Here is a 22214-nt window from a genome sequence, read left to right on the forward strand (position 1 = left end):
ATCGCCTGGTGCCGGGCGACGCTCAGGGAGCTGCCGGGCTGGGACCCCCCCCAGGGGACCCCAACCCAGGGGACCCCCCCCAGGGGCACCAACCCAGGGGGGACACCCAGGGGGTGAGGAGGTGGGGAAGGGAGGTTGGAAATGCTCAGCTCAGCAAAGGCCCCCAAGGAGGCAGCTGCAGGAGGCACCCAGAGGTGCTGCAGTTGGCATCAAGTGTTAAAAAGGTGGTGTTTGGTCTTTTTTGGGTTTTTTTTTGTAGTGTTTGTGTGTCTCCCACTGTGTTTCAGGTGAGTGATGGGAGCACTGAAACCCCCCCAGTGAGACCCTGAGCATCTCTGCTCTGTCTCAGGCTCCCCAGGGGATGGGGGGGGGTCGGGGGGGGGCAGAACCTCTGAGCTGCCCTTCCCTGCACCTTCCTCCTCCTCCTCCTCCTCCTCTCCCTCTGCAGCTCCAGCATCACCCTCAGCCCCTTTGGCAGCAAAGCCAAAGGTGGAATTCCAAACCAAACCCAAAGCATTTGGGGAAAACTCCCAGGATTTCAGCTCGGGTGTGGTTTGCTTTTTTGTTTTGTCTTTTTTTTTTTTTTTTTTTTTCCATCACCCACCCACCCACCCCCCTTCCTTTACTCTTCCCAATCCCAAAACTCAGCCCTGCAGCTCCCCAGGTACCAGCACAGGGGTCACCAGCTCTGAAAGGGATTTTCTGTCCCTTTTCCTCTCCTCTCTGTCCCCTCCTCCTGGCTCTGGGGCTCGGTGCTGCTGGGCAGAGCATTCCCAGATGAAATCCCAAGGATTTCCAAGGGATGGGAACAGAGCTGTTCCACCTCCCCCAATTCACCAGGTTCAGTTCTCCCTCACCTGAGAAAAAGGGAGGTGGGAAACACTGGGAAATCTGCCAATTATTGTGGGTTTTGAGGAGGGGGAGAGTGGGGGGGGGGGAAGACTCTCCAAAAAGGCCAAATTTTAAAAAAGATTTCTCAGGTGATTCTGCACAACAGAAAACCCCTTCCCACCCCACCCCCACACCCCAACCCAGTCTTTTTTTTGGGGGGAAAAGCAGTGGTGAGAGCCCAGAGAACCCCCCAGGAGTGAGCCAAGGGGCTGCTCTGCCCCCCACCACCTCTCATGGGGACCCCCCCAGCTGAGAGATCCAAGCCCAGGGAATTTTTCCTGGCACCACCATGACCCAGGGAGGGGACCCCCAAGTCATCATCATCCTCCTCCTCCTCCTCCCTCCTCCTGGCCTGGATTTCTCCATTAGCCACAGCATTTTTCCTGGCTGTCTTTTGGTTGGGTTTGGGTTTTTTTTCATGATTTGTTTTGTTTTTTTTCTGTATTCATTTGCTACAAAATCTCTCCCTGCCCGGATGCTTCTCCCTTGCTCCCTCTCAAGAATCCAGAGCCCACTTCTCACAATTGGGAATTAATTGGATCAGACCCACTCAGAGCTCTGGGCAAAGCTCAGGACCTGCAACCCAGTGGAAATGCAATCAACCCCCCCCAGAACCCCTCCCCTTGCCAATTTTGAATTAAAAGACACCCCCCACCCCTCCCCTTTCTTTTGATTTTGTTGTCTTTTGGTTCCCTGCTTCCAATTTTACAAACCCTTTCCCTAAATCACTTCCAATTTTTTCTTTTTTGGTTGTTTGTGTTTTTTCCTGTTTGTTTGTTAGCTTGGGTTTGTGTGGTGGTTTTTTTGGGGTTTTTTTTTTTTTTTTTTTTTGAGATTTAAGTTCTATTGGAATCCAACATTTAGTGTTTACCCCTGGGAGCAGTTGGAAGGTTGTGGCTTGGTTTCAGTTTGATGGAGAAGGGGTTCCCTGGCTGGGCAGTGCCTGGGGCCAGCACAGCTATAGGATGATACAGGGTTTTTTGTCCTTAAAAGGATTCTCAGAAGCAGGCACTCCAACCAGCAGGGGGTCATTCCTGGCGTGCTGCTCGCAGTAATTCATTAGCTCAGAAGATGCTTTGGAGACCTAAAAAATGTGGCAAAAAAGCAGAAAGTTAGGGAGGATTTTCAGGTGAAGGCAAAGAGCTCAGCCCAGCACTTCCCAAACCTGATGGGAGGAGGAAGAAGGGAGGAAAAGCCCTGAGTGTGGTTTGGGGGTTTTGTAACTGAAATGTTGTGTGACAAATGTAAAAAAAGAAAATAAAAAAAATAGGGGAAATAGACCCAGAAAACAACCCCAGGAGTTTGGAAGGGCTGACATAAATAAAGCAGTGAGGATGGGAAAACACTGCCAGCCCCGAGATGGAAAAGGAGATATGGAGATGTTATTGTCCTTGTTTTTTAAGGGCTTTGGGATAAAAAAGAAAGGGGGAAAAATGCCTGCTCTGATGTTAAAAAAAAGGAGGTTTTGAAACCCTTAGAAACGATTACTTAAGGCTCAGCTTCTCTGAGTTCAAAGACATCTTCTGGGAACTGAGAGCCCCAAGCAGTGAGGGGCTGGGGGAGGCACCAGGAGAGCCCAGGCAGGGACCTGGAGCCCAACACGACCCACGGTGGGGTTTTCATTCCCTTTAATTCCCTCCCCAGCTGGCTGAGCAGGAAGCAAACACAAACCACAAGCAGAGCACATCAGCCCCAGCCAGGAGGAAGGGTGCTGGTGACAAAAAAAGCTGCAAATCCCTGCTCCTGCACCACGGGGGGGGGGGGCTTCTCCCTGCTTGGGGGGTGTCTCCTGGACAGGCAGCTCCAGAACCTGCAACCAGAGCAGGAACGTTTGGGGGAAAATCCCTGGAATTTCTGTTCTCAGCACCCTGCCCAGTGCTGAACACTTCCACCACCCCCTGCAGACCCCTGGGCTCGCTGCATCCCTTGGGATCCAGCAGGAAAAGTGCTGAGCAGAGCCAAGGGCCAGGCTCTGCCTCCAGCCTCTTCCTCACCTCCACCATTAATTACTCCTGGGAGCAAAGCAAGAGGACAGAGAGCAGCTCTGTGAGGAGTGGCCTGGAAACCTCCCCTGCTCCTCTAAAAGCTTCTAAAATCCCATTTCCCTCCCCTCAGGTGTGAAGCAGCTCAGGCAGAGCCACTTCTCAGCCTCCAGATGAGCAGGAGAAGCCCCCCAGTCCCTCTTTGGCTGAGGGTGCAGTGGGTGACACCCACCCTGTCTGCTCTGCTCAGCCCAAAGCAGCTCCCTGTGCTCCCACCACTGCTGTCCCTTCCCAGCAGAGCATTTGGGACAGTCAGAGCTATAAAGGTCACTGAGGATACCCACAGCCTTCCTCCTCCTCCTCCTCCTCCTGCACCCTTTGGGATGCTGCAGCGGAGCCACCGCCGTCCCCGGGGGACTCAGCAGTGTCTGGGCTGGGGGAAGACCTGTAATTTCCTGTGTCTTCCCTCAAATGGCTGCTGATGGAGCCTGCAAAGCCCTAAAAACAGCTACAAAACCTCAGGGAATTAAAAAAAAAAGAAAAAAAAAAAAGGAGACATTGAAAGCAGCAGCAGCTCCTGCTCATTGAAACCGGAGCCGCTGCAGAGGTGCCAGGGACTGAAAGTCATAGAAAATGATATTTTTTTTTTTTTTTTTGACCAGGAAAGTAAATGAAAACCTCTCAGGTGGGTTTAACACCCGTGTGCTGTGCAGCTTCACTGCACCTTCCAGCACCAGGCCCAGGGCTTCCCCTTGCAGAGGTGTAAATTCAGAAATACCTGTGCAGGCAGCCACTCCAGAGCTGAACTGCAGGGAGAGGGAAGCAACCCTGGGAAAAACGGGGTGACGAGGCTGGAACCCATGGGAGAACCCACGGAGCTGGTGCTGGGGGCACCTCAGCACCCAGGGGAGCTCCAGGAACCTCCCAGAGCCCTCGGGCTGCCCCGGGGTCGTCACCTCCAGCACCCGGGAGAAGCTCCCTGGGCCAGGACCCAGCACGGGGCCTCCTCTGGAAATTCTGGAGACACAACAGCAGTGTCCACGTTTTTGGGAACCCAAAATGCTCCCTCAGGGACCCTCCCAGCCCAACCTGGGACCCCTGGTGCTGCTCCTGGGCTCACCTTGATCCTCTCGATGCCGGCTTCGATGCGGAGCTGCTCCACCAGCTTGCGGGCCTGGGCTATGTTGTTAGTTGTTGACATTGTCTGCCATCAGCTCTGGGCCCCAGCACAGGAGAATCCTGCAAAAAACACAAAAAGAGGGACAGGGGGGGGTTGGCATCGTGGACAAAGCCACCGTGTCACCACCTCGACGTCGGGCGGTGGTGCCAGGGGCTCCGAGGAGGTGGCACCAGCTCCATGGTTCCCAATTTGTCCTCTTTTCCTTTCCAGCAGTTTATTGGTGAGCTCTTGGTAGCCTTTTTTTTTTTTTTTTTTCCTTAATAAAAAAAAAAAAAAAAAAAAAAAAAAAAAAAAAAACGAAAAAAAACCAAGAGAAACTTGCTGATAAAGAGGGAAAAATGAAATTTTTTTCCCTGTCAGAGCCATTCAGCTGAGGGACTGGAAAAAGGAACAGAAACCTTGCAGGCCACTGCTGCTCCACCACGACCACACACACAGCTCCTGGGTGCTCACCCTCCCTTTTTATCTCCTCCTGGCACCACTGCCTTCATCCTGCCCCAACCCCTCTGCACGAGGAGGCTCTGAGCAGCCCCCAGAAACCCTTCACCCTGCACAGACCCCGAGCTTTGTGCTTTTCCCCTCGTTTTGCAGATGGATGGCTCTGGAAAACCTGGAGTGAGAAGGTAAGAGAGGCAGAAAGTCCAAGGGCTGGGTGGTGGGTGACAAACTGGGGCTCAGGGCAGAGGTTTCCTGGGTTCCAAAGTCCTGGATGGAGGCAAAGCAGAGCCCCAGGGGGATGGGAGAACATCCCCAGCTCCCATCTCAGCTGATTCCTTCCTTCCTGGAGCTTTACAAGCAGCAGCTGGAGGAGTTTGGGAGGAACAAACCCACCCAGGAGGGGCAGGGGGGCTGAGCACACCCCAGGGCATCCCTTGGCTGGAGAAGCATCCTCAGCTTCTCCTTTTTTGCCCACCCCCGGGGAATAAAAGGAATAAAAATCCTTTCCCTGCCCTCGGTGACTCAGCCCCTGAGCAGCTGTCAGGGAATGGGGGTGAGGGCTGCAGCCAGGACCCCCCCCCAAAAAAAAACCCCACAAAAAACCAAAAAAAAAAAAAGCAGGAATGATGCTGGGAGGAGGCAAGAGCCAAAGCAAAGAGGGGGGGAGCTCCCAGCCCACCAGAGCCTCCTGTGCCAGCTTTAATTACAGATCCTCAGCCTGGGAGCTTCAAAGGAGCTGCTGAACCGGTGCCTTTCCTGGGAGGGGGAGAAAAAAGGGACGGGGGGGAGTGTCTGTCCCCATCTAAAATCCTCCTCCCAGACTGGAGCTGTCTCGCCCGTGTTTAGAGGTTTTGGGCGTCGATTCCAGACCACAGGAGCACTCTCAGGGATTATTTTGCTTGGCAGGAGGAGGCACCTGGGGCTTGGGCTGCAAAACTCCCAGTGATCAGGGTGGAAAAAAAAAAAAAAAATCTGCAGGCAAAGGTCCCGAGCCCCTTCCCTGGAGGGTCCCGGGGTTAATCGGGAAATCTCCGCCCCTCCTGGAGTCCTGGAAGGTGTTGTCAGGAGGAGGTGGGAATTGCTGAGATCAAGCCTGGTGATGTGGGGAGGGGGAGAAGGGAGAGGGGTGGTTCCTGGGGGAAGAGAAAAGGGAAGGGAAGGGAAGGAAAAAGAAAAGGAAGGAAAAGAAAAGAAAGGAAAAAAGAAAAGAAAAGAGAAGAAAAGAAAAGAAAAGAAAAGAAAAGAAAAGAAAAGAAAAGAAAAGAAAAGAAAAGAAAAGAAAAGAAAAGAAAAGAAAAGAAAAGAAAAGAAAAGAAAAGGAAAAGAAAAAAAGAAAAGAAAAAAAGAGAAGAGAAGAGGAAGAGAAGAGAAGAGAAGAGAACAGAAGAGAAGAGAAGAGAAGAGAAGAGAAGAGAAGAGAAGAGAAGAGAAGAGGAAAGGAAAAAGAAAGGAAAGGAAAGGAAAGGAAAGGAAAGGAAAGGAAAGGAAAGGAAAGGAAAGGAAAGGAAAGGAAAGGAAAGGAAAGGAAAAAGAAAGGAAAGGAAAAAGAAAGAAAGGAAAGGAAAGGAAAAGAAAAAGAAAGAAGAAAAGAGAAAAGAAAGAAAAAGAAAAAAAAGAAAAAGAAAAAAAGGGAAGGGAAGGATCCACTTCTCCTGCTGGGATGGGAAGCAGAGTGCAGGCAGGATGAGGATGGGGGAAGCTCTGTCCCTAAGCCAAACTCTTTCTCAATCTGTCCCGTGGACTTGAAAGCCCTCCTGACTGCAAACAGTTCCCTCCTCAGTGACAAAACAATCCTTCACCTGGATAAAGAGTTAGCAGGCAGCTGCAGGGAGGAGAGAAAAAAAACCCAAAACACAAGCAATCAGCTCTAATTTCTGTTTGCAGCAGCCCAGCATCACCTGCTTGTACTTTCCCAGCTTCCTGTTTATGGAACCAGGCTGATGAATCAGTCCAGGGAGAGCTCCTTAAGGGAACTTTGGATTCTCCAGTGGTGCTGGGAGCACCATGTCCCTGTGTCCCCGTGTCCCCATGTCCCCGTGTCCCTGTGTCCCCGTGTCCCCTTGTCCCTGTGTCCCCGTGTCCCCTTCTGCTCAGGGTCCCCAGCCTGGCTGCAGGAGGATGGTTACAGCCTGGAGAGTCCTGTTGTGGCAAGAATTCCCAAACCAGTGCCCTCAAAGCCCTTGGCAAGGGGGAGTTTTCCCCCTGCTCTCCCAGTGACCTGGTTTCCCAGCACCGGTGCCAAGCAGGGGTTGGGTCGGCACCAGAACCGCAGCCGGGACCGGTCAGGGTGACATGCAGGGTGTTGTCTCTCTTCTGAATCTTTATGTTTTAAAGAAATCAATATTCTGGACAGCCAGGTTTCCTTCCTGCCAGGCAGGAGAAGCTCCTTGGGGTGGGGGTGGGGGTGCTGGTGCTTGGCCAGGGCTGATTTTCCCTTCCCGGTACCTCCGGGTGACTCTGCAGAACGAGGATGCTGAGTCACCCAGGGGAAAGAAATCTTCCCAGATCCCTGCCAGGACAGCTCCTGCCCTCCCAGCTCGGATATCCACCTTCTTCTCCCTGCTGGAGTTCCTGGGAAGGAGAAGCTCCCTGCCCGGAGAGGACAAACCCAATTTTTGGAAAGGTTTCCTCTCGCGTTAGGGCAGCCCTGGCTCCCTGGGCCGTCCTGGAACTGATTCCTGAAGTCATCAAACCATCCCTGGGCTCCTGTCCCTGCTCCTGGGTGGCAGCTGCAGGTCCCTGAGTGTGCAGTTTGTCCCCTGTCCCCCCCCCCTGAGGGCTGGGGGGCTGCAGGAAAGATCCCACCTCTCCGTGGATGTATTAAAAATGCTGCTGCAGGAAGCTAAAAGGCTGGGAATTAATAAAAAGGAACATAAGGGGAGCAGGGGCTGTAATGAATTATCCAGTTCAAGGTCAAGGCCAACAAAATCAGGAGCGAGGGAGGGTTGGGAAACATTTGGAGGCAGTAAACAGGGAGTCAGGAGTGCAGGAGAGGGGCAGAGGAGGCTGAGGAATGAAGCAAACAAATCCCGAGTTCTGACTTGGCTGCAGCACAAACACCCCGTGAGCCCTCCTGCCTATTTTAGGAAAAGCCCTGGAGGGTGAGAGTCCCAGCAGTGAAATGAGGATAAATTCTGGCACGACTGGGAGCTGCTGTTTGAAACTGGTTTGCATGCTGTGCACCCAGAGCAGGTCAGGATGCTCCTCAAGAGCAGCCACAAATTCCCCGCCTCGGGAATCACGGGAAACACAGACCCAGAATTCCCGTGTTCCCATTCTTTGGAGACCTTCAGCATAAAAGGATTCCAGTGTTGACACTTCGGGCAGTGTCTCCCTGCCCTGTTTGCAGTAGGGGGGGGAGGAGAGGACATTTCCACGGGGTTGTTTTGCCCCTTCAGCTCCCAGAACCTGTTCTGTGCATCCCTGACGTCAAAGCCCCACGGGGTGGGCGATGCCAGAGCAGGCACCTTCCCTTTTCCATCACCAAACCCAGGTACCAGGGAGATGACGGCGAAGGTATCGACCCCAGCTGCCTCAGCAGGGAAGGACATGAACCAAACCAAACCAAAAAACCCAAAAGCCACCCCAAAGCTCTGCAGCTCCTGACTCAGAAGCGTTGGAGCAGGAGCTGTGCCCGTGGCTCGGAGCAGCAGTGACTCAGCACATCCAAGCAGCACCTCCTCCTCCTCCTCCTCCTCCCTCCAGCTCTCCCAGTGCTTTTTCCCTGCTCAGCCCTCCCATCCCACCCCCCCCCCCCAGCCCCCTGCCATTTCCCAGGATCAGGCAGAGAGGTCCCTGGGGACCCAGCTGCTTCCCCTCATCCTCGGCACGGAACCGAGCAGGAGGATGAAACCGAGTTTGGGGCTCCCCCCTTCCCCACCTCCACCTTGCCAAGGGGATGCCCGGTGCTGGGCTGCAAGCCTGGCACCCAAAACTGTTAAAAAATCCCTGACTCGGCACAAAAGTCCCTTTCTCTGTGGGTGCCACCTGCCCGTTCCCACCCGCAGCCGGGCAGGAAGGTGACGCCAGGGAGGAAAAATGCACCGAGCCCTCCAGTTTCTGAATTCTTCTCATGCTTCTCATAGCTGGAAGCAGCCACTCCTAACAGGCTAAATAAACAGGAGAACATCTGAGGAACTGCCAGAGCTTATGCTGCTTTTGTGTGTGTCTCCCCCTCTCTCCCCTCGAGGTTTAAATTAAATAAATAAATGGTAAATAAATAAAAAAAAAAATGGGTGAGCTCGGTGCTCGTGGATGGAAAGCACCACGTGGCCAGCAACTTCCACCATGGGGCTAGTGGGACAGCCTGGGGACACTGGAAGGGATGTGGGGACATGGTCAGGGTGGGAGGACACACTCCAGCATCTCAGCCTGAACCAAACTCTGCTGGGAAGGAGCACCCAACCACCCCTGGGGGGCTTTTCATCTCCTGTTGCTGGGTGGGCAGCAGCTCTGGAGCCACCAAAGTGCATGAAAACATCACCAGCCCAAGGGAGTGGGGCCTGGGAGGAGAGATCCCAGCTGGGAGATGGAGAGATCCCAGCTGGGAGAGGGAGAGATCCCAGCTGGGAGAGGGAGAGATCTCAACTGGGAGATGGAGAGATCCCAACTGGAAAATGGAGGGATCCCAGCAGGAAAATGGAGAGATCCCAACTGGGAGATGGAGAGATCCCAGCTGGGAGATGGAGGGATCCCAACTGGGAGATGGAGGGATCCCAACTGGGAGATGGAAGGATCCCAGCTGGAAAATGGAGAGATCCCAACTGGAAAATGGAGGGATCCCAGCTGGGAGATGGAGAGATCCCAACTGGGAGATGGAGAGATCCCAGCTGGGAGAGGGAGAGATCTCAACTGGGAGATGGAGAGATCCCAGCTGGGAGATGAAAAGATCCCAACTGGAAAATGGAGAGATCCCATCTGGGAGATGGAGGGATCCCAGCTGGAAAATGGAGGGATCCCAACTGGGAGATGGAGAGATCCCAGCTGGGAGATGAAAAGATCCCAACTGGAAAATTGAGAGATCCCAGCTGGGAGAGGGAGAGATCCCAGCAGGAAAATGGAGAGATCCCAGCAGGAAAATGGAAAGGTCCCAACTGGGAGATGGAGCAGCTCCCCCCGAGGTGGGAGGGGAGCAGCAGGCACCTCGCTGGAGCCATCCTGAGCCAGGCTGGAGCCAGGAAAGGAGGGGGGGACACACCAAGGGGGGTGTCTGGGACTGGTGAGGCAGTGTCAAGCCACTCGGTGGTTACTGCTTTTAAAGATGACCTCATGCTTTTTTGGAACAGCAAAAGGCTGTTAGGGCAATGGCATTTACTCCTTGTCTGGGCAGAACAAAGCAGGCTCCATTTTTCTTTTACACTTCCTGCACCAGTAGCTGAGCAGCTGAATGAGCTATTGAATTTTTTTCCTGAGTGCAGCAAGTTTTTCCTTTTTCTTTCTCGATTTTTTTTTTTTTTTTTTTTTTTTTTCTCTTCCCCCTCCTTTAAGACCTCCAGATTTCTATGGCGTGGGACAAGCCCAGGGGGGAGAGTGCAGCCAGGAGCTTGGCCGAGGAGCCATCCCAGGGTGGAGAAACCCCCCTGGAAGAGGCAGTGATGGGAAGCACTGGGTTTTGCTTTGCCTCTTGCTGAGCACCAGGACTCACCCACATTTCAGTGCTGAAACCACCCCAGCTCCTCATTTTCCACACCTCGTCCTGCATCAGGAGCAGCACGAGGAGCAGAGAGGAGGAGGAGGAGGATGCCCAAGGATTTTCACTTCAGCAGCTCACAGCTCCCTGAAGTGCCCATAAACCCCTTCAGGTTTGCAAAATCTGTCCCTCCCCAGGTGAATGGCACCCTCCTTACAACAGGTTGTAACTGGGCCACATATTTTAAGCTACTTCAAACCCTGCAGCCAGCAGCAGCTCCAGCCTGGCAGTGACAGACCTGGGCCAAACCTTGCACTTTTTTTATGTATCAGAAGCTTCAAATCCCATTTTCACCAGACCAAGAGGAGCCTTCTCCCCAACCCCGGGTCCATCCTGGGATTTGCTCTTCAGGGTTTGTTTCCCCCCCCCCCCCTTTCCAATACCTGGGTGTGCCTCTTTCCAGATGGAACCAACCCAAGCCAACCTGGCTGAGCTTTGGGCTTGGGTTGGTGGTTTTTTTTTTTTTACAACACACAGAAATCACTTTGCTTTTTGGGAAGGCAACGTGGCACAGAAAATCTGGCACTGCTTGGGCTTCCCTAGGGAAGGGAAAGCTTTTCCTGGGGCATGGAGTGGCTCCAGGGCTTGCAGCATGATGCTGGGCAGAGAGGTGCTGGGCTCAGCTCCACGTTCTGCCTGGATTTTGGAGGAGGGTGCACGGCTGCTCCATTGGGTATCCTGCAGGAAAGGGATGGGATCTCTGGTGCTGCTCTGTCTTCAGCACCAACTGATGGAATGTTTTGCCTCCTGAACCACTCTCATTCCAACCTGGCTGAGGATTTGGGAAGGGGAGAGCAGCCCCGCAGCTCCATTTCCTTCCCATCCCACAATTACCTGGTGGAAGGAGTGTGAAATCCTGCAGGACACCCAAGGGATTTGGTCTCCAGGGCAGCCTGAACCTCCCCTTGAGCTGAAGTTGTCACCTCAGCCCTGGCTTTAACATTCCCCCTTCTCTCCCATCTCTCCAGCAGGTTTGGTGCCAGCTGGGTGGGGAGGCTCTGCCAGGGCAATTACAGACAATCACCACCCTGGTGCTGCAGACCTTGTACCCTGAGTCACTCCAGCACATTCCAACTTTATTTTTAGACCACGCATTAAAAAAGGAAAAGAAAAAAACCACCCAAAGCCCCAGTGCCAGGGTAGGTGCTTTGTATTTACCCTGTTTGTTCCCTGGAGCCATCGCTCAGAGGCTGCTGGGTGTGCAACCCGGAGCCAGATCCACCCTCAGGAATCTCCTTGGCTCCTGCTGGGCCCTGCAGATGCATTTGTGGTGCATGGGGGGAACCAGCTGCAAGGGCCACTGCATTCCCTGGAGGGTCCTGGCCACCCTCCCGAGGCTCTGGGGCCACCACTGGGCTGCTGTGCTAGCCCAGGGGACAACAGAGGTGTCACCTCCAGCAGGCACCTGGCTGCAGCCAAGGAGCCCGAGGGGTGAAGGCAATAAATAAATAAATGAGAACTTGCAGTGCAAAGCCTGCTCCCTTCCTCATCCTTCCTGCATTTCTGGTCAGTGCAGTCAGAGATAAAAGCAGAGAAGGGGAAGAGCAGAGTTGTGACTGCACGCAAGCAGCAGAGGCCACGGGTTAGCAGAGAATTTCACAGCACCCCCTCTGAGAACTGCCCAGGTTCTTCGGGGAGGGAAAAGAGCAAAGCAGCACAAGCCCCAGCAGTGGTTTCAGCTGTCCCTGCAGATCTGATCCCTCCAGGAGCAGCTCCCATCCCTGCTCCTGCAGAGGCAAAGCTGGAAGGGGCCGGGGCTGCACCCCAAAACCTCTCCCCCCCCTCCAAGGTCTCACTTTGAGTCTGCTCCTTTCCAGTCACCTGCAGTTTCCTCTCCTCCTCCTCCTCTTCAGAGCCCGAGATGACTCAGCTGTACAAATGCCACCCCCTGCTTGCAAAAACCACCACCAGGAGCCCCCCACCTCCTCCCCAGCCTCCTGGTCCCAGCAGAATTCCCTCCTTGCTCCTCAGAACCTGGCTGCACATCCCCTCTCTCCGAGGACCATCTACAATCTGCTGCAGCCAAACACCAAGCCCTTCCCTGCAGATTTTTTTTACACCCCAGGCCATTTCTGGTCTGCTGAGGAAGCGTGGGCTCTGCCCAGCAGCTGGGTGAAGCACAAGCTAAGAGGTTTTGTGATCTTACCCAAAAAAAAAGGGGTGAGAGAAGGAGCAGGGCAGGCACTGAGATGCTGGGCTTGGAGTCTGGAGTGTGGAGAGTCACCCACTGCCAAGTCCTGGAATTCTTTGTGCTTTGCTTCAGCAACGTTCCAGTGCTGGGGGTGTCAGAGGCAGAGCCCCCACCCAGGCACCCATGCTTGCTTCCCAAAAAAGGGACCATGAGGAGTAACAGGGATGTTTTAGAAAAACCACTCTAGGTTAGCAGAGAGCTTAATAATAGCAAAACTAAAAATACATCCATCTGGCCTGGCAGCTCCTCCAGCTTTGCTCCCACCTTCCAGCACCAAACCCTCGACACCAGCACACCCGGCCCCGAGCATCCCACTCAAAGTGAGAAGAACAATCAAACCCTTCTAATTAAGTTGTTATTTTCATCCCCAATCCTTGCAGAAACAATTAAGGGGAAGTTTGGAGGTCCCCGAGTCCAGAGATTGCCTTGGCTGCCAACACAACCCCAGCTCAGCCTTGTGCCTTCAACCACGGCCTGAAAAAAGGTCCCAAACTGCTGATTTCAGGGGGTAAATTGAGGACCAAATCTGGAGATCCTGGCCAGCACCCTCTGGAGTTTGTCCTTGTCTGGGAGGGGTGGGCAGCAGCTCCCCAGGGACCTGGGCTGAAGTTCTAGGAGATAAAAGGAACTTTTTAGGTTGGGTAGCACAAAGCTTCCTGAGAGTTTCCCGTTGCTCCCAAGGTCTGAGCTGGGAAACACCACCAGCTGGGGATCAGCACTCCAGGGGTTTAAAGGAGGGAGGGGAAGTTTTAAACATGGTCCAGGGGTTCATTCCCTTTGTGGCTGAGGGTACAAAGTCTCCTCCAGCTGCACCACCAGAACACACTCATCTGTCAGCCTCCTGCAAAAGTTGCTTCACCGTGAGCTCAGCAGATTTTTAGGGCACCGGAGAGCAGCTCCCTCCCTCCCTGCTGCAGCTCCTTGGGTGCTGGGGAGGGTGGAGAGGTTTCAAAATGACTTCTGGAGTTTCCTACAGAGAAGCAAAAGCCCCAAGAGGGAGAACCCAGCTGCCCCCAAACCCCAGAGGAGGTGCCGGAGGGGGAGGCCACGCAGATGCCAAACTCTGATCCTCAGATGGAGGGAGCTGGACCAAAGCACACCAGAGCACAGCAGCACGAGGGAGAAGGACTGCCAAGCCACCCCAAAAACACTGCTGCAAAAAAACCCAACCCACTTGCCAGGGCAGCAAGTGGTCACCAGTGGTTGTGTCCACACAATTCCCACCTGGAGCTGTTATCTTCCCCACTGCCCCAGCTCAAGCTTTTCAGCAGAGTTGACAGCAAAGCTCTGCTTGCCACCAGGGAGACCACAAAGCTACGTTGGAAAAGGTACAGGGAGATGCCAGAACACTTTTTGTAAGGGAAAAGGAAAGAAAACAAGAGCTGAGGGCACGGGGCTGGCAGAGCTCCTGTGTTTTGGTGGCAGAGAATTCCCCAGGCAGTAGCACACAGCTATTAAAAGAAACAAATCCCTCCTATATCTACACCATAATGCCCAGATAAAATTCCAGCCTTTAAAAGGTATCTTATCACAGGAATAATATCCCCTCTTTCCTGGGACTCCTAAAGAGGCAGTGTTCTCCCGTGCCACACAAGCAGCCAGAGCCACCTCAGCATCACTCCCAGTTATTATCTCCAACTTCTCCCCAAAATAGGCTCCCCTGGCTAAGCAAGAAAGCCACAGGGAACTGAAGGCAGATTACAAGGCAACCCTAAAATAAGAACTCAAGGCTGATACTGCCAGGATTTGCCTTTGGTAGGAGAATTGTGCCCATTATAGGCTCTGTTCAGTGGGAGATGCTGGGGCTGGGGGGGAGCCAGCCCAGCTGAGGGGGTTTATTGAGCCCCAAAGTGCTCTGAGGGCAGGGATTGGAAAGGGCAAAGACTTCTGGTTTCAAGTAACTTCAAGTTTTCATTGTGAAAAGAGTTTTTGGTGGGAATGACATCAGAACCCCCAGCTACAATCTCCTCATTGTCCAGCTGGGCAGTGACTGCTGGAGAAGAGAAGGGACTGGGAAAATAATCCAGGTGACAGAGTTGGTAGGAAGGGACCTTCCCAGCACAACCTGCTCCTGGGTCAACTTTTTCTTGTGTTATGGAAAAAAAAAACCAAACAAAAAAACCACAAAAAAGCACCAGGGTTTGTTCACTGCACAGATTATTATCCCTCCTGCATTCAAACTAAAAATATCCTTCCAGCCCCCAAAGTACAGAGCAGTTCCCCTTGTGCCATTGTTTGCAGGGACACTGCCAGCCCAGCATCCTGCCCCAGCCCCAAAGAACCAGCTGAGCCATCCCCCAGCACCCCCAAGGGGTTTCTTCCCCCAGTTCTGACCCAACCCTGCAGTGAGAGCCAGAGAGGAGGTGGCAGCTCCAGACTCCTGATCCCACAGAGAGGTGAAGGAGCAGCAGAATCCATCGGGATTCAACCTTTCCTGACTTTTATGCACACAGAGAGGGCCCTCCTGGTATTTCTTCTGCGGGCAGCGTGGTCTGAAGTCACTGCAGGGCTGGGGAGCAGGGCTGGGGAGCAGGGCTGGGGAGCAGGGCTGGGGAGCAGGGCTGAGCTCAGCTGGTGCTTGAGGACAAGATATCCCAGCCCCAGGAACTGGGGACAGCTGCTCCAGCGTCACTCTGACTCGGTGACCTTCGGACCAGAATCCAACCAAGGCTGATTGATTCCCTTCCAGGCTTTTTGCCTGCACCAGGAGGTGAGGAGAAGTCTCCCCCTTCAGCCTGCTGTCTGCAAAGTCAAAAACATGAAAACGAGGAGCGGGCAGCACCGGGGGCCTGGGGAGGCTCCAAGGACCAAACCTCCCGGTCCCAGGGCTGGGATCCCAGAGCCACGGAGGGGTTTGGGTTGGAGATGTCCTGACTGTCCCTCAGCTTTGGCTTCAGTTTCATCCCAGGGTCTGCACCAGAGGAGTGTTTGCAAGCATCAGGCTTGGGGAGGGAAGGAAAACAACCCCCAGGTTACAGCAACCAAACATTTACTTCAATATGAAATACCTTGTGTTGAAGTGGGGGAAGATAAGAGATGCTCTTTGGGGGAGTGTTCTCTGGACAAACCTCCCAGTGCTGGGAAGTGTTCAGCTGATGCTGAGCAAACAAGAAAAGTGCTGACTAGCTCCTTGAGGAGCCCTGGTGCAGCACTGAGCCATGAAGAAACCTCTTTGGGAAGAGGAGCCAAAAGCATTGCAGCCTCTTGCGGGTGACTTAAGAGCCTTGGCTACAGCACACCTACACCAGCAGAGCAAGCACACACATCCCAGGCTCTTCCCAGCTGCCAGAGCACTGCTTTACACTTTGGATCCCCAGAAAGCCTTTTGGAAGCCACATTATCAAACCCAGACCACTGGCACGACTTGGCTGCTGCTGCTGCTGCCTCCCACAATCGATGGGCAGGGACTGAGAGGTTGCCCCCAAGGGCCTGGTGGTGTTGGCATAACCACTGCAGGGAGAAAATTCTGCTTTTTTTTTTTTTTTTTTGTGTCTCAGTGTGTTTTGTTTTCAGTCTGCCCCATTTCCAAACATCGTGGTAACTTCAGCTGAAGTGAAAACAAGAGTGGTGTAAGGGAGGCAACACCAAGAGCAGCTCAGTGCTCTGCACAGCCAAGCAATGATTAAAACAGAAATGCAGCCTTCTGTCCTGAGCTCCTCAGTGCTCTGCCAGCTCAGTATCTCCCAGCACCCACACAGCAATCCCCTCCAAGGCCCTCAAAGTGCATTTCTGAGCAGAACTTGGAGCATATTTCAAGCAGCAGAGCTTGAAACAGCAGCTGGCATTTGCTCGACGCTGCCAAAAGCAGAGGAGAGCTGGTTTTCCAGGTTCAGAGATGAGATCTTTAGTGTGAACCTGCTCAGGAGAATTTTTTTCCTTTGCTTTAAACTCAAAATTATTGCCAAGGAACAGCCAGATGGAAACCTCTTTACTGAGTGCATCTGTTCTGGACACATCTGGGTCCCACCTGCTTTGCCACCAAAGCTTTTCTGCTGTCGGTTTTGCAAATTCTTTCTAGTTCTGCTGCAGTGAAGTCTCCAGCAGGGCTGGGGGAGGTTACTCACTGCAGATCCCCTTAGGGCTGAGGATGGGAGCAGCAGCAGCAGCTCAGGACAGCTGGAAAACCCTGAGTTCAGGTTCTAGCAGTTGCACCTTGAGTCAGCGAAGAAATCTGCTGCGCCCGGCAACGCCTCTGCAACCCGGCTGGAACCCCAGGCTGGAACCCCCAGCCCCTGCTTCTCCTACAGAGTCACCTGCAAGGTGGAAACAAACTCATCAGCAGTGAAGGACTGGAGCAAGAGGGGCTTTGAGGGACGAAGACCCGAAGGAAAAACCTCTCCAGACACAACGGGGCCATCAGCGAGTCGAGCTGAGCCTGCCCCGCGCAACCCCGCACCCAGCCAGCCTCTTGCTAAAGCCAGTTGGATATTGCAACAGGGATTAAGTAAGGAGTTGACTCCACAGCCACGGGCGATATGTCCAGACACTGACTGGAGACCTCAAGCAGTGAGAAAAGAGCAGTTTCCACTAAGCTAACCCTGCCAGTCCTGCAGGGACCCGGCATGGGAGCGACCCCCAGCCCCGCTCCGCTGAATCTCTGGCACCCGGAGCTGCTCCCAGGAGCGAGCACGGGATGGAAAGGAGCAAAGTGGGGATGGGGGAATTGCTGGGAAGCCAGCACACTGCCAGGATGAGCTGAAGGGAACAGAAATACCTCAGGAACAAGGCCTGGAATTCTGCACGGCAGCACCAGCATCCCGAAGTGGCAGCCGGGGATGTGCTGCACTCCCTACAGATTCATTTTATTTTATTTTTTTTTTTTGGCAAATACAAACACCAAATCCCCTGACCCCGCCCTGCAATTAGCACCCTGCTGCTAACCTGATGAATTAGCACCTGCCTGCTAAATCTCAAGAAACCCCGAGTGAGAATCTCTTTTCCTAGGGCAGGAAGCCTCAGCTCCAGTGGGAAAGTTCAGACCTGTAACCCCACGCTGGCACTTTGGAAAAAAAAATCACAGCTGGTGTGTTAAGCAGAAACTCAAGAGTTTTAACTACGTGCTGCAGAAATAATTAACAGCTCGAGGTCTCCTGAAGCCGGGTTGGGGTGAGCTGAGCCACTTGAGGATGGTTACTCACTGCCTGCAGCTGGGAATTTGGGGAGCTTTAGTGGAAATGTGAGTGACCTTTTGCAGCAGAGCCATCACATGAGTGGAAATACTGCTGCCTTTCTTCATAGCCCTATAAAACAGAGAGCAGAGCAGTCCTGTGACTTTTCTCAGCTTATCCTGATTGCTGATGCAGCTACAGAGGGCAAAAACGATGCTGAGGAGCAGCTCCCAGCCCCGAGTCAGCAGAGCTGGGAGCTCCCCCTTCCTCCCGGATGAGCCAAAAAATAAAAAAAAACACCAAAAAAAAAAAAACCCCACGAGGTTTTGCTTCCAAGCTGGGCGAGGACAGAGCCCGATCAGCCCGGTGGCTGCTGCTGCACTTGTTTCAGCCACCAAAGCAATTTCCCCCCAGGAGCCAAAGGGGTCAGTGCCCCCCCCACACGTGACCCTGGCGGGTGTTTTCGTGCCAAATCCGCTCCTTTTGGTCCCCCCGATGACTGCAGCATCATGTGAGGGTTTGCAAGTCCTCCCCGGGGCTGGGCAGAGGGGGAGAGGAAGCAGGAGGTGGTGTGGCTTTTGTCTCTTTTCCAGGAAGAGGAGTCACGCTGGGCTGGCAGGGGCTCAGCTCTGAGCTCAGGGCTGGGGACGGGGCAGAGAAGCTAAAAAAAGGAACTGAGAGGCAGAGTGAAAGGGTTGTGCCCACTCAGCACCTCCCTGGGCAATGGGCAACCTTTGCCTGCTTGCCCTGGGCTGCTGATTCTGCTGAGGGAATCACCTCCCAGAGGGATGTAAAGCATCCCCGAGGCCAGGGTGATGGGCAGGTCCCATCCCTCTGCCTGCACTGGGCACCCACTCACCTGCACCCTCCCCCCATAAGCTCAGGGGACCCAAAAAGCCAAAATTCCCTCCTGGGAATGGCACCCAGGGCACTTCTTCCCCCTGCTCTCTGTTCCCACCTGGGACCAGGGGCACAGCCTTGAGCTCCCCACTCCTGCACCAACCCCGTGGCCTCAAAAGGAAGGAAAATTTCAGCACCTGATTCCTTGCTGACTTGAAAAAAAAAAAAAAAAAAGCTGAAAACTTTCTTTGCATTTCCATGGGAAGTGAGAGCAGATGAGCCCAAATAATTGCTGAGGTTTCCAGCACCCAGGAGCTCTCAAAGCATCCACCAGGACCTTGCACAGTGCTGGTGAGCAGTGGAGCACTCAGCCCAGTCCTCCCAGTTAAATCTGGAATGCAAAGCTCAGCTCTAACTGGGTTTAGCTCAACCCAGTATAAAGCTCTTCCATGCCTGGAAGCTGGAGGAAAACTGGGAAACCATACAGCCTGTGGAGTTAACCCAAAGTGGAACAAATGACAGGTCCTGAGCCAGGAATAATGTGATTTTCTGGCTGTCCCTGTTGGAGCAGGAGGGGACAGGCAGCAGGAAACCCCCTGACAAGCTGACAGAGCAAGGGATCAGGGGGAATTTAACAAAAAAAAAAAGGGAATTTTACCAGATTCCTCAAGCCCTTTACACAAGTACAGCCCCTGCCATGCTGGCACTGCCTGTCAAACATCACCCAGCTCCAGCAGAACACTCCAGGCAATTCCCTGGGGATGTTTTCCATGGCTTGGGCTGCAGGGACCCTTCCAGCACTGCCCTAAAAACGAGGAATTTGGGCTAAGAACTTGCTTGGAAGAAAAGAAGCAGAGCAACCATGGTTGGCATCCCCCATCCTGGAGGAGGGAACGGATTTTGGTGTCTTGAAGAAAGCTGAATGAGCTTTATTAAAAAATTTCTCCATGCCCTTAAATCCCAGTTTGCATCCCTGCACTTCCATGCTGGATAGAAAATGGGCAAAGCACAGGGTTCTGCTGGGAAAAGATGGGCCCAGCTGGGCCACCCCTGGCCCAGGACAGCTCTGGGACACTTGTGTCCCTAAAACACCCCCTGCACGGCCTGCAGAGAGCAGGGTTGTTAATCCCTGGCTAATTAACATCTTCATTTGGCAGCCCAGGGCAGGAGGAACAAGTTCCCAGTGTGCTGAAGATCCAGGTGACAAACACATGTCACCCCCCCAGCTCCTGCTGTCCCCCCCTTCCCCATTCCAGGAATATTTACTCCAGGATTATTATTTATTATTATTATTAGTATTAGTATTATTATTAGTATTAGTATTAGTATTTTTGCTCAGAAAACAGACATTAATTTTGAAAATGGGACCTCACTCATCATATTTTTCCCACTCCAACCCCACTCTGTTATTAGCAGCAACACAACTCCATCTCCTGAAAAACCTCTGGACTTCAATCCCAAATTTCTTCAGAGCTGGAGCTGGGGATAATTTGTAGGGAGCAGAGAGGGGAACACAAACCACCCAAATGCAGCTTTTTTTTCCCCAAAACCTAACTGCAAGTCCCACTGGCAGCACTGAAGGCAGTGGGGATGGGTCAGGCTCTGCCACCAAACCCCTCCTGATGCTGCTGGCAAGAAAGGGGCTGAAATTTAAACAAAACCATTTGTAAAATGTAATGGGATTTTCTTTTTTTTAATTTTTTTTTTTTTTTTTCCACCACCACTGGAGAATGTTTTTCAGGCTGTTTGCCAGCACCACTTCAAAGAGTCAAAAAGCATGTGGGTTTTTGCTCAGCTTTGTACTTCCAACATTAAACGCACACACAGAGGAGACAAAAAAAAAAAAAAAAAGAAAAAAAAAAAGAAAAAAAAACAAAAAACCAGAATCTGCTGGGCTTGGGGAGGCAGCCAGGAAACAGCAACTTTGATGCAGGAGCAAGAACGTCAGTGGGTGCATCACCAGGGAGGGCTGGGGAAGCCTCCCCCAGCATCAAGGCCAAAAAAAGAAAAAAACCCAAAAACCCCCAAGCTGTGGCTTTGGACTCCAGCAAAAGGACAAAGCAGAGGCACAGGAGGCTCTTTGTAAGGTGGGGAGGGAAGGGGGGACCCTTGGGGTGTCCCTGGGAGAGGGAAGCAAAGCAGCTGGGTCCCTAGAGAGTGGTCCTGATGTTCAGGCATCATTAAAAAAAAAAAAAAAAATAGCAAATAATGAGAACGAGGCAGGCAGGGCAGGTTTATGGCAGTGGTGTCTGGGCTGCTGCAACACACTGGACTTTCATGCAATTTCATTTTAATACAGGACCATTAAGTAGATGTTATGGGCTTGGTTTGCAACTGGCTCCTGCCTGTCTGCAGGACTTAATTCAGGCAGCTGAACAGGACAGGTCTTAACCAAGCAAGAAGTGCAATTCCTAGCAGCCCTGTTTTGCTATAAAAGCTAATTGTCAAGCCTCAGATTCCAAGGAGTTGAAAAACTGGACGTGGGGCTCACTTCCCTCTCTTTAACCTGCTCAGCTCTGGCACTAACCCAGCTGTACCCAAAAATTTACCTAAATAAACCTAAAGCTGATCCCATCTGATTTCTGCTCTTTTCTGAGCAGGTTTTTAGGTCACCCCGGGGCAGGGCTGGACAGAAACTGCCAGATTCCTCCATCAGCACCTCACCCACCTGCAGACCCCACTAAAAGCCTGGGTTTAGGTCCAAGAGGTTGGATTTACACCAGGCTGGTCTCAGAAAAGGCAAGAGAAAAGCCCTGGGGGTTTCCCAGCTCCTCACCAGCAAGGGCTGCACCTGCCTGGAGTCTCCTATGCTAAAAAAAAAAAAAAAAGGGAAGGAAAACAAGATTTAAACACCTTGCAAAAAACATCTATTTGGGTTTGCCAGGGCAGGCAAAAGCTGCTTTGCTCTCAGCTGTTAAACAGAGCCCAGGAGGCAGCTCAGGCCTTGGCATCCTCTGTCCCCTCCTCTCGTGGGTGGCCGGGATCCAGCCCTGGTGCTGGCTCTGAGCTGTGCTCTGCTCCAACATTTGGCACCTGAAGCCAAGGAATTTTGCTGCCAGCAGCCCCGAGGAGCCTGGCCAAGCTCTCCCCTCATCGTGTGCAGGGTGAGGGGTGTGAAAGGGGCAAGAAAAATCCTCTCCCCATCACCCAAGCACGGTCTGTGGGACTCGTAAACCCTCAGCCTACTCTGCAAGACTCCTCCTGAGTGATGAAATGGTTTGAAATAGGATCATTCCAGCTGCTGGAAGAGATCCCTTCCCTCCTTCCTGGGAATTTTACTCTTCTGGGAAGTGCCCAAAGCTACAGCAGAGACTGCCAGGGACAAGCTGTGAGAGGGACAAGGGTGATGCTCCCGCTGCCGTCAAGAGGCAGAACCCACTACACCACCCCGAGGCCTTGTGCTCACCCCAAGGGCTGCCAGGCAGCTGTGGGGCAAGTTAAGAAGAAGAGGAGAAAGTTCCCTTTACCCCACACTTGCTCATTTTGCAAGAACTCTGCTTCCCCAGACAGAGCTGTTCCCAGCCCCAAGCTGCTCGCAAGGACGCAGCTTTGGGGTGAAATCTCAGGATTCCTCAGGAAAGCATCTTGCCTGAGCTCCCAGGGCCAGGAGGATGTTTCAGCAATGGTGTGGGAGGGGGAAAAAAAAGAGGAGTTTCCACCCAATTTTGTAACTGAACCCTGACCTGCAAGGCACTGAGTGGGGAACTGCAGGAGCAGAGGCAACGTGGCCACCCCGGAGCCCCCCGATGCTTCCCAGGCTGTAGGAAATGGCCAGAAAATGCAAAATATGCAAAATATGACAGAGAGAAACCAGGTGGATTAATCACTGGGGACTAATTACACAAATAAACCCAGTGTCTGTGTGTGTGTTCATTCATCCCCTCCTCCCAGGGCT

At 52.9% G+C, this 22214-nt stretch overlaps 1 protein-coding gene across 4 annotated transcripts in view; it reads right to left on the minus strand.

Annotated features, from left to right (window-relative positions):
* Positions 1-230: 230 nt before the first annotated feature.
* GNG7 (G protein subunit gamma 7) overlaps positions 231-22214 on the minus strand; it is a 64825-nt gene continuing 42841 nt past the window's right edge. For 2 of the 4 annotated variants that reach the window (XM_071728019.1, XM_071728020.1), the window contains 3 exons: positions 17510-17611; positions 3994-4112; positions 231-1975 (listed from right to left, as the gene is read on the minus strand). In XM_071728019.1, coding sequence (XP_071584120.1) covers positions 1850-1975; positions 3994-4074 — 207 coding nt within the window. In that variant the 5' untranslated portion in view covers positions 4075-4112; positions 17510-17611 and the 3' untranslated portion in view covers positions 231-1849. The remainder of the gene's footprint in view (positions 1976-3993; positions 4113-17509; positions 17612-22214) is intronic. The other 2 variants (XM_071728017.1, XM_071728018.1) reach the window with 1 other exon arrangement.

The sequence above is a fragment of the Heliangelus exortis genome, chromosome 28, assembly GCF_036169615.1.
Source record: "Heliangelus exortis chromosome 28, bHelExo1.hap1, whole genome shotgun sequence".
In the NCBI taxonomy this organism is placed as follows: Eukaryota; Metazoa; Chordata; class Aves; order Apodiformes; family Trochilidae; genus Heliangelus; species Heliangelus exortis.